Below are 15,167 nucleotides of genomic sequence, written 5' to 3'. Positions count from 1 at the left end.
GAAATTAGAAAAGAGTTAAATTATTGATTGAATAAGATAAATCGAGATAAAAAAATAATTTTGTATATTTGTCGTTTTGAAAAATGCTTGTTATCAAATATTTCAACATTTTCTGTCAACTCCATAGAAAACTTTGTAATCAATTTAGTGATTACGGTAAATAAAGGTTAGGGACAATGAATTCAACTGAATTACAAGAAGAATTTTCTTACCACAATTTTCTGAACAATGAAAAATGGAAACTAAATCTTCCAACTTATGAAAAAATCTCCTCAGAATTAGTTTTTGATACACCTAAAGTTTCCGTCATTATTGCTAACTATAATAACGCTCCCTATCTAGAAAGAATGTTAGATTCATTAGTAAATCAAACTATTAGTTTAGAGAAACTTCAATTACTTTTTATTGATGATAAGTCAACAGATAATTCAGCAGAGATTGTAGAAAAATATCTGCAAAAGTATTCGAGCATTGAATTTTATCAATTGAAAGAAAATACGGGTGGTGCACATGGTCCACGTAATGTTGGAATATTAAATGCACGTGGGGATTATCTGGTTTTCTTAGATGCAGATGATTGGTACGATGAAAATGCTCTTCAATATATGTCTGAATCTCTAGAAAATTCTGGTGATGATATGGGATTTTTTGGTCTAGTACAAAGTATAAATGGTAAACTTACTCTCAAAAGTAAAGCATACTTCTTTGATGGAAATAAAAAAGAACGTGATATACAGGAACTTTCCTCTGCTTTTTATGAGTGGCTTGGTCCCCAAGGAATTATGGTGAAAAGGAGCTTAATTGGGAAGTATAATCTTCACTTCCCCAGTCAAAGAGTTGGTGATGACGTAACATTTTTTTATGAAGCCATGAGATTTTCAAAAAAATTACTCAAGGAGAAGATTAACTACATATTTGAATCGAGATGATAATAATGTGAGTTTAAGCAAAACAGTAAATAGAGATTTTATGATTTCTTGGCTACGAGCTCTGAGTTATATCAATCAAACATTTCCTGATGATATTTCAAAAGAGAAATTTTTGGCTAGACGTTTGGAGTGGCTTGTATATAACTTCGGATTGCGAAGGGATGTTGGATATAAATTTAGTTTAAAAAGAATTATTGACTTTAAAATGAATATTGACAGGTATTTAGGAAAAATAAATTTTGACCCCGCAATTTATTTTCGAACAGGAGCCCGAAAAATTGTTTGGAAATATTTGCTCTTAGAGGATTATAGAGGAGTCGTAAGATTTAATAGGTGGCATTCTTTAAGACATATTATGAAAAAATATCTGGGAATTATGAGACGAGAAGAAAATCAATATTTTTACCCTGTTCTAAATTCGAAAATTCCTAAAATTGCAATAAATATGAGAGCGATAGCAGTAAATCGGGTGGAAAATCATGTTATGATTCAAATTTATACCAATGGGATATTTAATCATTTTGAAATTAGAAATAAGTTACAACCCTTTGATAGAAGTAAACTTTCAACCAAAAAGTCTCTTTAACAGAGTATAGAGTTGATATACCTTTAGAAATTGATATAGAAATGTATGATTTCTGGGTCATTATAATAATTATCAAGAGCAAAAAATAGAAAGAATAGAAAAACTACTCTCTAAATAGTTTTCAAATGACAATAAATATGATTGATTTAGAAAATAATATAAAAATAAGTGGAGAAAATAAATGGAAAACAATATTAACAAAGTATTAGGAAGGCTTTCTAATGTAGGGAATCCTATTTTTCTTTTTAAAATGTTACAAGAAATAAGAAGATACATAAAAAGACATTTTTTGGATTATCCAACGAGTCATGAATATAACACTATATACTTTGATATTGAAGGAAAAATTTATTTGATTGAGAATATGCTTGTCACAAAAGTTGCAACTTTACCAGATAAAGCAAATCTTATCAATTTATCAGAACAAGCGCTTTATAAAATTGCTCATCTTTTAGGAGTGAAAAATGATGAAATGATGATTTCCAACTTATTAAAAGAGATGAGAAGTATAAAAAATATAAAAAAATATCAAGATTTACTGGAAGTGGGAGATGCGTCATTTTCTACTAATTTGACTTCTAATCAATTTGCATTAATTGTGTTAAATCAGATACGAAAAAACTGATAATAAAGGGGTGTGTGAACTTAAATAATGACAGAAGATAAAAGATTAAAAGTACGTGCATCATATCTTACCAAAAGATTTGCTTTAAAGGTAAATAATGAAAGTGACAAAAAAAAGTTTTTCAAGGCTAATAATCAAACTTTTGATTTTTGGTCATTAAGAAATGTGAATTTGAATGTTTATGACGGTGAGTGTATAGGTATTATAGGTTTGAATGGGGCAGGTAAGTCAACTCTCGTCAATCTAATCAGTGAAATAATTTCTCCGACAACAGGTAATTTACAAGTTAATGGCGAAGTTTCAACCATTTCTATAGGTGCAGGACTTCAAAATGGGATTACTGGTCGAGAAAATATTAGATTAAAATCTCTGATGATGGGAATGAGTAATAAAGAAATTGATGAACAAATGGATGAAATTATTGCATTTTCAGAACTTGGTCCATTTATTGACGAATTAGTAAAGAATTACTCTTCAGGGATGAAATCTAAACTAGGATTTTCTATTGCCGTATATCAAAATCCTGATATATTGATTATTGATGAGGCCTTATCAGTTGGGGATAGCACTTTTGCTGAAAAATCTTCAAAAAAGATGTTTGAGTTTCGACAACAAAGAAAGACAATATTTGTAGTATCTCACGACATTAATTCAATCAACAAGTGGTGTGACCGAGTTTTATGGCTACACTATGGCGAAGTTAAAGAGTTAGGATCCAAAGATGTAGTGCTGGAACATTATAAGGAATTTATAAATTGGTACAACAATCTTTCAGCAGAACAACAGGCGATATATAAAGAAAAATGTCAAAAGGAACAGTTAAATTATTCTCTACTAAATTTGCGAGAAGAAATCTCCGATACGATTGATACGAGAAAAAGAAGTGCAAGTAAAACAATTAATAAAATACTTGATGTTAAGGACGGCTATAAATTAAGTCTCTTTTCAAAAGTGATGTTGGGCTTGGTTACTATAATTATCATAATGTTATCGCTAATTGCAACAAGTAACTGGACGATGCAAGAAGCATTAGGAAAGCCATATGAATTTTTTACAGAAGGTCATCTCTTCCACCGAAAACCTACTTTTGAGCGGGAACTTAAAGAGATAGAATCCTCGGAAAGTAAAAGTGAAAAGAAGACATCTAGTAAATTAAATGAAAGTACACAAAAAGTTTCAAAAAGTTCGGTATCATCATCAACGACAAGTCATTCGAATACTAGTGCGCAAGCTACTAATTATACGGTAAAAGCTGGTGACACGCTTGGAGATATAGCTGCAGAAAATAATACAACTGTTCAGGCTATAGAACAAGTAAATCCAAATACGGACCTAAGTGTTATCAGTCCTGGTGAGATAATTAATCTTCCAGGAAATTCTAGCACTACTGAAATGTCACATTAAAAGGAGTGCAAAATGAAATATGTATTTATTTACTTCAAGGAACAGTTAGATAATCTATCCACGATTGTCTATATTTCCAAATTTACAGCTAAAAATAATTATATGGGCCTGAAGTTAGGTAAAATCTGGTCTTATCTTGAACCCTTAACACTTTTTTTGGTATTTTACCTATTATTTGGCGTTCTATTTCCCAGGTCAATCCCAGGAACTGTTCCCGCCGTACCATGGATTTTGATTGGTATTGCTATTTGGTTCTTCTTACAATTTACGGTTGTAAATGGTTCTACGAGTATAGCTTATCAGTATAGCTATTTTTCAATGATGAAATTTCCCATGAGTATTTTACCAACGGTACAGATGTTTTACAATCTTCCCGTTTTAGGGGCTATGGGAGGTGCAACTATAATTATTGCAATGTATGATGGTTATTTTCCAAACTTATATTGGATTCAGCTAATATATTATGCTATTGGATTAATTGCGTTGGTCTTATCATACACTTTGCTTTGTTCAACAATTGTTGTTTTTTTTAGAGATTTTAAAATGTTTTTGACCTATGCGTCTAGATTTATGATGTATTTTTCAGGGGTTGTGTTTGACATGACAACTTTTCATATCATTCCAGGTGCAATTAGACAAGCGATGTTATTGAATCCTGTTTATTATGTTGTAGAGGGATTTCGTGATGCAATTTTTGCTCGGCAATGGGTCTGGCAAAAGGATTGGAGTTATACCTGTGTATTTTGGGGGCTTATCTTTATACTATTTGTCGTAGCAAGTTATTTGCATATCAAATATAGAGATAAATTTTCTGATTACGTTAATTAATAGTTTATTTGGGATTCAAGTTATAAAAATATTAGAAGTTAGATTCTAATATTTTGACTGAGATATTATTAAATGAAAATAAGAGGAATAAAATGACTAAACTTACGGCAATTATTACGGATACCAATTTAATGACAATAGAAGACCAAGTCAAGAGTCTCTGTCAAAATAATTTAAATATTATTATCATGCTTCCTAAGGAAGATGATGATACTTTGAAAACGATGCTTGATTTTATTATCAAAAAATATAAAAAATTTGTTCCAATACAGATTATTAATTTTGACCCTGATAAGTATAAAAATAATGTAGAAGTTCAAAAACTTGGAGCTAGTTTAACAACAAGTGATTATCTTCTTTTTCCTGAAAGTGATATAGTCTATTCTAAGAAGATAGCGTCAAACTTAAAAGAGGATGTGATTTTCTTAAAAGTTGCTGAGTTTGACGGAGAATTTGCAAAAGTTTCCCAAAAACCTCAGAGTATACCCAAAAATTTAAAAGAGTTTCTCAAATCTGGCGGAACTTCCATTGATAATTATTACTCGGAAATAAAATTATAAGTAAAAAGATATTTGATAAAGCAAATTCAGTTATAGAGCTAGCAGAAGCAAACTCCCTTACTGAATTTTTGAGAAACAACCTACCTTATGATAATTTGCAATTAGTCACAGCGCTCTATACTGTGATATCAGAAGCTGTTATTAAGGAAAGTAATCAAATTGCTTATCTTGTGGAAGAGGCAGAAGAAGAACAGTTGAGTTCCCTAATTTTAGAAGAAGAACTTAATAATCTGGATGCTCAGTTTACATCTATTGAAAATATAATAAACAAAGTTCAAATTTCTAGTGAGGAACTTACAAATTTCAAAGATAATATTATAGGTAATTTGTTATGGAGATTAAATAATCATTTTGGAAATACAGAAGTTTTAGAAGAAGCTAAAGTGATTCTAAATAATCCATTGATTGGCTTAGGTATAGAACACGAAGTCAATTTTAAAGAAGTTAAGACAGATTTTGTCGATTTAGATAGTAAAAATTCAAGTGACCTGAAGGCAAAAATATATGTTTCAATGCACAAACCTTCATATGTCCCAGAGAATAAATTTTTGGTGCCTATTCAAGTGGGAAGTCAGTTAGCTGCTGAGGAAATTCCAAATGTTTTGCATGATAATGTGGGTGAAAATATTTCTTCTAAAAATAAACGCTATTGTGAATTGACAGCGCAGTATTGGGCATGGAAGCATGATAAAGATTCAGATTATTTAGGCTTTTGGCATTATAGAAGATATATGGCTTTTGATACAGGAAAAGCTAAAGATTCAACAATTTGGGGTGTGATTCCACGCGATAAAATTACAGAAGAACAACTTAAAGAATTTGCAATTACTGAAAGAGATATGTCTGAAGTTATTGACGGAGCTGATTTAATTATTCCTGAGAGTTGGCGAGTAATTGACACTGTAAATTTAGATAAAACTGGAAAGTTAAAAAATATTAGTCTTTATGAGCATTGGAATCAACATCTTGAAAAAAGTGATATTGATACTTTGATTTCAGTGATTTCAGAAAAATATCCAAAATACACTAGAGCATTATTTGAAGTATTATATTCGGATACGGCACCTTTTTATAATATGTTTATTATGAAAAGAGAATTATTTCAAGAATATAATGAATTTTGTTTTGGTGTTTTAGAAGAAATCGAAAAACAGGTGGACCATGAAAAATATTCTGTAGAACTTTATCGTACATTAGGACACATTGGAGAGCGTTTGGTTGCGATTTTTGCCAAATATTTGGAAATCAGTAGAAAAGAAATCACCATTCTAAAATTGCCAGTTGTTCAATGGAGTGATACAAGACCACTTCCTCAAAAAGTTGAACCCAAATATAGTAAAAATAATATTCCAATTGTTATGGCTTGTAATGATGCCTATATGAAGTATACTAGCGTCCTACTCCAATCGATTTTAGAAAATGCGAATTCTAAAAATAATTATGACATTTCAATTCTGCATAATGATATTTCTATTGAAACACAAAATAGAGCTTTGAAGAATTTTAATAAAGCTAATTTTTCAGTTAGATTTGTGGATGTATCAGCAAAAATTGCTCAATATGGAGAATTAAAAACAAACGCCCATATTTCGGTTGAAACTTATTATCGTTTTTTAATACCAGAATTATTTGTCCATGACAAGGTAATTTACATTGATTGCGATACTGTCGTTGAAAATGATATTGCAAATCTTTATGAGATAGATATTGAAAATAATTATGTAGGTGCGGTAAGAGATTTTGACTTTATGCTAGTAATTATACTCCTGAGAGACAAGAAGTTTACAAGAAAGAAATACTAAATTATCTTAATTTAAAGAGCTTTGAAAATTATTTTCAAGCTGGGGTTCTGGTACTAAATTTACAAGAAATCCGTAAAAATTTTAAAACAGAAGAATTCATTAATCTTGTACAAAAACGTAACTGGATATATATGGATCAGGATATTTTAAACTTATGTTTTAAAAATAAAGTTTACTATCTTCCTGAGTCTTGGAATGTTATTACGTTAATGGAAAAAAATTCTGTTCGGGGGGCAGATTATTCAAGAACGATTACCCTACCAGCTTAGCGATGATTATAATAAATCACGGGAAGCACCTAATGTTGTTCACTTTGCAGGTTCTTATAAACCTTGGTACTACAAGGAAAGTGATATGGCAGAAATTTTTTGGCAATATGCTCAAAATACAAGCTATTATACAGAGCTTTTACTAGAAGCAAGTAATCCTTCTAAAGAGTTAAAATTGATTTTCACGAGTGATGCTAAGGGGCGAGAAAATGCAGGACTTCCCTTCCTAAAATTGATTCCTGAAAAGAATACATTTGCAACAACATATTTTGTACTTGATGTTTTGGTGCTTGATGCCAACTTGGACCAAACAAAGGTGGGAACTGTTTTGATTAGTGTTAATAAAGAAACCATGCAAACTAGGTGGCTGCAAGATGACCGTGGAATATGGTCTAATTTCCAATTTCGTAAGCTAGGTTCAAATGTAGAAGTATGGGCAAAACATAATGGACAATGGAATGGTTATGTTATTGTTCCTAAAGCCTATGAAACTAGAAGTTTTTCACTTGGTAAAATTGAAACAATTAAAGAAAACTTTACATCTGAGTTACAGGATATGCCTTATCAAAAATAGAGTAGGAATTGATATGACTAATCAAGAATCTCCCAAAATTCTAGTATATACAGGACTATTTCCTTGGGAAAATATTAGTAAAAGTAGAATTTTGTCAAATGATTTAATTGGGGGAAACACCGGAAATTTATTGTTTTCGTGGTCTACTTTAAATATATTTTCTGACGTTCCACATGAAAATTTCACTAAAGTATATATCACTCTTGAAAATCAATTGATTAATTACGAATTTGATTATTTTCTTTTGCCACTAGCCAACACTTTCAGGGAAAATAATGACGAAGAACTTATCTTTTTGATAAGTTTGTTAAAAAAAATATCTTGTAAAGTCTTACTAAATGGAATTGGTGGACAGTTTGGGAAAGTAGGTTTTCATAAATTTTCTAATGAGCAATTAATCCGAGAGTTCATAGAATTACTCATAGAAAAGACAACTTCTATTGGCGTACGAGACGAACGAACAAAGGAATATATCACAGAGTTTTTGGGATATTCTGAGGCAGAAGTAGTCGTTATTGGCTGTCCGTCAGTTAGAATATTGAACGAAAAATTGCATGCAAAAGAATATCTACCTTTTAATGCAGACTTCAAATTAGCCATTAATTATACACCAGGTTCCTATGATAGGAAATGGGGTCATTTTATAGATAGTGTATTTAAAAATTATGATAAATCTTATGCGGTATTTCAAGACTTAGATGAGGGGGAATTGATTAGCCATGGAAAGAATTTGGTAGGTCTAAAAAGGCATGATTTAATTCCGACCTTTACAGAGCACCCTATCATCAAGGAACAACGATATAGATTATTTGTGAATCCAATTGATTGGATAGATGAAATGCACGAGTTTCAATTTTCTATCGGGACTCGCATTCATGGCAATATTGCGGCAATATTGGCTGGAGTACCTGCATTAGTAATTGCTATTGATTCCCGGACAGCTGGATTAGCTCAAACACATCATATTCCTTATATTTGGTTTGATGAACTGACAGATAAGACTCGGATTGAGGAGTTATATTATCGTTCATGCACAGAGATGACAAAGTTTTACACTCATCTTGATGAAATTAATGAAAGATATTTTGGTTTTATTAAGAAAAATTTAGGTTTAGATGTTAGGGCGTAGAATAATTTAAGTTTAAGTAAAAATAAAAAAGGTAGAAAAATTGAAAAGATACCCTGAAATACTAATACAAACCATTACATTCCCATGGTCAGATTATGATGACGAATTTATGAGAGAAAGAGATTTAATGAGTGGAAATACTGGTAATTTTTTGTTCCAGTGGTCTACTCTGAACTTATTTTCAAAAGTTCCACATGAAAATTTCACACGAATTTGGGATTTTCGACATAATCCAGAATTGCAGAAAAAGAAATATGACTACATTCTGTTGCCAATGGCTAATGCTTTTCGTGAAGGAAGTGATGAGGAATTAATTTATCTCACTGAAGTTATTGAAAAAGTTGATGCAAAAGTTATACTTGATGGAATCGGGGGACAATTTGAAGATGATGTCTTTCCTAAATTCAATAATGAGGACTTAATAAAGAAATTTGTTTCGACAGTTCTTACTAAAGCAAAATCGATAGGTGTTCGAGATAAGCGAACGCAGCAGTATTTAGTAGATTACCTTGGTTTTCCGATAAATAGAGTCGATGTTATTGGTTGCCCATCGGTTCGTTATTTTGGTCCTCATTTTAAAACTACAAAATATCGAAAATTTTCGGATGATTTCAAAATTGGTATAAATTTCACTCCAGGTCAATATAAATATTCATGGGCAAAGTTTTTTGATAAGATTTTTCGTAAATATACTAATTCTTATGCATATTTTCAAGATATTGAAGAAGGTAGAATGTTACTAGACAATATTCCAATGCCTAGTAATAAGTATCATGATTTATTACCAACATTTTTGAAACATCCAGTTATTAAAGAGAACAGAGGAAAATTCATTGTGCGCCCAGATGACTGGATGGATGACATAAGTGAAATGGATTTTTCGATTGGTACGCGGATTCACGGAAATGTTATCCCTTTACTAGCTGGTGTTCCTTCCATGGTCATTGCAATAGATTCAAGAACAGCAGGTCTTGCTGACTATAATAATATTCCATATGTCTGGTGGTATGAGATTACTCCAGAAACAACATTGGAGGAGCTTTATTATCGAACTTGCTCAGAAATGCCAAAATTTTATGAAAGTTTCTATGATAAATATGATGAATATATAAATTTCTTTATAAAAAATGGAGTAAATTTGGAAGATTTGAATTCAAAATATTTGCCTCAACATTTTATAGAAGTTTCAACAAAGGAGCCAAGTAATGACTGTTAAGTTAAAAAATACAAGAATATTAGTACACACAGCAATTTTCCCATGGGATAGTTACACGGATGAAGAAGTTATTGATATGGATTGGTTGAGTGGAAATTCTGGGAATCAGTTGTTTCGTTGGGCGGTGCTTAATTTATTTGACAAAGTTTCTCACGAAAATTTTATCACAACTTGGGACTTTAGTCATAATACAGAGCTACAAAAATTAAAATATGATTATTTTGTATTGCCAATGTCGGATACCTTACGTGAGGGTAGTGATGAGGAGTTGATATATTTGACAGATATCATGAATCAGATAGACGCAAAGGTCTTACTATTTGGACTTGGTGGTATGTTTTCGAGAGAAGGATTTTACAAATTTTCTAACGAGAAGCTTATCAAAAATTTTATTGAAACAGCAATGGGTAAAACGAATATAATCGGCCTTAGAGATAACTATTCTTATAAATATCTGACGGAATATCTTGGTTATCCTGAAGAAAAATTTAGTATTATTGGCTGCCCTTCAGTAACTTATAAAGGATATTTGCAAGAGAAACAAGCCTATTATAAAATTCATACCGACAAATATAATTTAATTGACCAAGAATTTAAGATTGCAGTGAATTATATTGCGGGAGATTATGATTATCATTGGGCTAGCTTTATTGACAAAGTTTTATTTGAAAACCAAAAGGCAGATGTATTTTTACAAGATATTGATGAGGCTAGGCTTGTGGAATATGGTCATTCGCTTGTAGATGAAAGACGACATGACTTATTAGTTGGAGATAATCAACATTTTGCTTACGTAGAAGGACGTGCAAAATTTATTGCTGACCCTAATAGGTGGATTAGTGAGCTGAAAGACTATAAATTCTCATTGGGAACTCGTATTCATGGAGCCATTGCTGCGGCTTTAGCAGGTCTGCCAGTTATGATTATAGCAACGGATTCAAATACGGCAGGGCTGGCAGAATACCATCACCTTCCTTATATTTGGGATTATGAACTGACAGAAAAAACAAGTGTTGAAGAATTATATTATAGAGCATGTTTTGAAATGCAAGCTTACTATGATTATTTTGATGAAAGCTATGACAAGTATATAAACTTCATCGCCCAAAATGAAATTGATTTAGACATATTAAATAAATCATTAATTCCTAAGCGATTGTTTAATTATAATAACTCCGTAGTGGGAAATCTCATCAGTTCTTGGGACGTATACTTAGATGAACTCAGTCCGTATTTTGAACTACAAGCGGGAGAAAGTATAGAGTTCAAAAAGAATAAAAAAGCTAGGAAAGGGAGTAAAGATTTTTGGACCTGGCAAAATTTTAGAACAAAATCACTCTTGCAGCTCAACCATAAATACAGAGTCACTGTTCTTTGGGAAGGGAAAAATAAAGAATTCATGTTAACTGCCCAAGATGGAAGCGAAGTTGTCAAAATAAGTGACGAAATTAAGGAAAATGGACAAGAAGTTGTTTTTGAAGTAGAAATCAAGAATGATGATATTGACCATATTGGATTTTCAGAAAACTTTAAGACAGGTAGAGTACATCACATTGGTATTGAGGAAATTGACTAATGGTATTGCTAAATAATATTGAACTTATAGAAAGTGAAAACTTTTCTTTTGAAAAATCTGAGGGCGTAATTAAGTTTTCTAATCTTTCAATGGAGGAGTCCATTATGGGAAGTTGGGTAAAGTTAAAATTACCTGAAAAATTTCGAAAAGGAGAAACTTACTTTTTAAAAATTGGGACTTTCGCACTCAATCCTTCACGTCTTTTAGCTGGGGTTAGTGATATGAATGGGAGTGAAAGAAAGTTTTATTCGAGAGATGTTCCTGTTGGACTTGGGAAACAAGGTTATAGTGTTAAAGCTGAAGAAGACTATGATTTTTTGAATATATTTTTTGAAGATGAGTTGCTAATAAATGAACTGACTATTAGATTGATGATGAAAAAAGTTGCAAATAATCATATTTACCAAGTAACCAATGGTTTGACTACTGAAATAAAGAGTTATCCAGGTTTAGTTATTAAATTTCTTGGTCAAGGTTCAAACGTTTTTATTGATGAAGGGTCTAAGTTTAAAAATACCTACATTAATATTAATGATTTTTCAAAAGTTGAGATAGAAAAAACCGATGAAGAGGGAATTAACAATACTTTAATTAATTTTGGAACGCTAAGTTCTAACAATGAATTATTAATAAAAAAAGGCTGTAGTATTGGTGGTTCAAATTTTGTAATCGGAAATGAGCATCATTTATCTGTCCGTGTGGGTGAGGATAATCTTTGGTCAACCTGAATAGTTATCAGAGCTTCAGACGGTCATCAAATATTTGATAACGTGACAGGAAAAATGATAAATAGAGCCAAGAAAATAGAAATAGGAAATAATGTTTGGATTGGAGCAAATGCAACAGTTTTAAAAGGAAGTATGATTCAGGATAATAGTATTGTTGGGACCTCCGCAGTTATTGCTAAAATTTTTTCAGAAAAAAATATTGTTATAGCAGGAAATCCCGGTAAAGTAGTAAAACGTGATATTTCTTGGCTAAGAGACCAAATCATATAATCGTAATGAAGAGGGGAAGCAAATGAGAACTTTAGAAACAAGAAAGTCCCAAAATAAAAAAAGTAAAAATCGGTTAATTGCTTTAATTATTGTTGTTATTTTAATGGTGGTGGGGATTGTATTACTTTTGACTCAATCTACGTGGATTTCGGCGGAACTAGGTCGATCAAAAGCTCAATACACTCTCGGTTTGGACTATTATCAGAACAAAAATTATACTAAAGCACAGTCGTGGCTTGTCAAGGCTTCTAATCAAAAAAATGCAGATGCAGAAAATACACTGGGAGTCATGTACTTAAATGGCTTGGGAGTGAAAAAGGATGTTCAAAAAGCCACAGACTTTTTTCAGAGTTCTGCTGAGCAAGGAAATAAATTTGCGGCTGAACACTTGGGGACGCTCTACTATTTTGGACAAGGGGTAACTAAAGATTATTCTGTTGCTGAAAAATGGCTGAAAAGGTCATCGGATGCGGGAATGGCAGGTTCTCAAAATTTACTAGGGACAATGTACTTATACGGACAAGGTGTAACAAAGAATAAACAAAAAGCCATTGAACTTTATCGCAAGTCTGCTACCCAAGGAAATAAATATGCCCAATCTAATCTAAAAAAATTAGGCTTAACAGCTTAGGGATTTTAAATTCAGGCTTTGAGGACAGCTAGGTAAAAAGATGAAAAACTCTTTTTAGAGAAGATAAGGATGTAGAGGAGGGAAATAAAGAATGAGCAATGAAAAAAATTTACTGACTAAAATACAAGTTGCTTTTCAAAACGATTTGTGGATTAATCGAACTGACGAATTCTTTGTAAATCAATTTAATGAAGTAGAAGTAAAAAGAAGTGATACAAAAGTACCAACTAGCCTCTTTTTGAATTCAATAAAGCTATCAAATAAAAAAGAGTATGTTTTCCAGTTTTCGTGTGATGTTTGGATAGAAAACTTTTTTGAGTTGACTCGTAGTGATGCTTTTTTGATGCTTACTCTTTTAAGTGATAATAAGATAATTCAAAATGCTAGTCAAAAAATGTTGGGTTCTAAAATGGAAAAACAAGTATTTGTTTCTGCTAAGATGGAAAATCTAACCTCTAAAAAGTGGAAACATATAGTTTTAAATATAAAAACAAAAGGGAGCTTTTTTAACGTTGCTCTTCATCTTAGTGGGGACGGTTGGATGAAATATAAAAATCTAACGTTAATAGAAACAGAGGTTTCAGAAGAAATTAATGATTATATTATCTTGTGACAATTGAATAGGTAAGTAATGTGATGTGCGTCAGGACTAATATCTCATAATCCGAGCTGTTCATCAGGTATTAATAGAACTTTGTTAAAGATTGACTTAAACAGATTAAACTGATAATTATCAAAAAATAGGGGAAATAAAATATGAAATATAATACAAAAAATTATGACTATCTTATCGTGGGTGCAGGGCCTTTTGGTACTACTTTTGCCCATGAAGCTGCGAAACGAGGGAAAAGGTCGCTTGTTATTGAAAAGCGCACTCATGTTGGAGGGAATACCTATACTCATAAGGAAAATGGTATTAATGTTCACGATTATGGTGCTCATATTTTTCACACTGATAATAAAATGGTTTGGGATTATGTAAATCAATTTACTGAATTTAATGGTTATATCAATCAAGTTGTGGCTGATTATAAGGGAGAACTTTATAATCTGCCCTTCAATATGAATACTTTCTATCAGATGTGGGGGGTAAAAACACCTGAGGAAGCGGCAGCAAAAATTGAAGAACAAAAGGCAGCAGCAGGTATTTCAAGTTCGGCAAAGAACTTGGAAGAACAGGCGATTTCACTGATTGGGACGGACATTTATAGCAAGTTGATTAAAGGATACACGGAAAAGCAATGGGGACGTAAAGCCACGGAACTCCCAGCCTTCATTATTCGTCGTCTTCCTGTCCGATTTACTTTTGATAACAACTACTTTAATCATCGCTATCAGGGCGTTCCTATTGATGGATATACCTCAATCTTTGAGCGAATGCTTGACAGTGAACTGATTGATTTGCAAACTAATATGGACTTCTTAGCAGATAAAGTAAGTTATATGGAAGAATTTCCAAAAATTGTTTATACGGGTATGATAGATGCATTCTTTGGCTACAAGTATGGTGAGTTGGAATATCGTTCTGTTCGTTTTGAGAGTGAAAGTTTTGAGAGCGAAAATATACAAGGTAATGCTGTGATTAACTACACTGATGCAGAAATTCCTTTTACGCGTGTGATGGAATGGCGTCATTTTGACCAAAAAGCTGACAAGGGTAAAACAATTTTGACGAAAGAATACCCCCAAGATTGGGATAGAACAAAAGAAGCTTACTATCCTGTCAATGATGCACGAAATTCCTCCTTGTTTAAGTTTTACCGTGAGGAAGCTGATAAGTTACAAAAAATTATTTTTGGTGGTCGTTTAGGCAATTATCAATATTATGATATGGACCAAGTTTTTGGTGCAGCTTTAAAGGCTGTAGAAAAAGAATTTGGAAAATGAGTTTTATATTTTTCTTGGGAAGCCGTTTTGGTTGATACGGGCTGATGAAATTTTGTTCAATATCTTCTAAAAAAATGTAAATTGAAGCCATTAATATTTTTGATATAAAAGCTATCATTAAGAATAAATGCAAATTTGAAAATTTCAAAAAAT

At 31.8% G+C, this 15,167-nt stretch overlaps 1 protein-coding gene across 1 annotated transcript; it reads left to right on the top strand.

The window, feature by feature from the left end:
* Window positions 1-13,883: 13,883 nt before the first annotated feature.
* On the top strand, window positions 13,884-15,014 carry LOC122404345 (UDP-galactopyranose mutase-like). The gene has a single exon (XM_043408280.1). The coding sequence runs from the start codon at window positions 13,884-13,886 to the stop codon at window positions 15,012-15,014; it is 1,131 nt and encodes a 376-aa protein (XP_043264215.1).
* Window positions 15,015-15,167: the final 153 nt, after the last annotated feature.

Source organism: Colletes gigas, unplaced genomic scaffold (assembly GCF_013123115.1).
Source record: "Colletes gigas isolate AHSC1104 unplaced genomic scaffold, ASM1312311v1 Colletes_gigas_Sc00203, whole genome shotgun sequence".
NCBI classification, from domain to species: Eukaryota; Metazoa; Arthropoda; class Insecta; order Hymenoptera; family Colletidae; genus Colletes; species Colletes gigas.
Note: the sequence above shows the minus strand (reverse complement) of the source record. Positions and strands in the feature narration are given on the sequence as shown.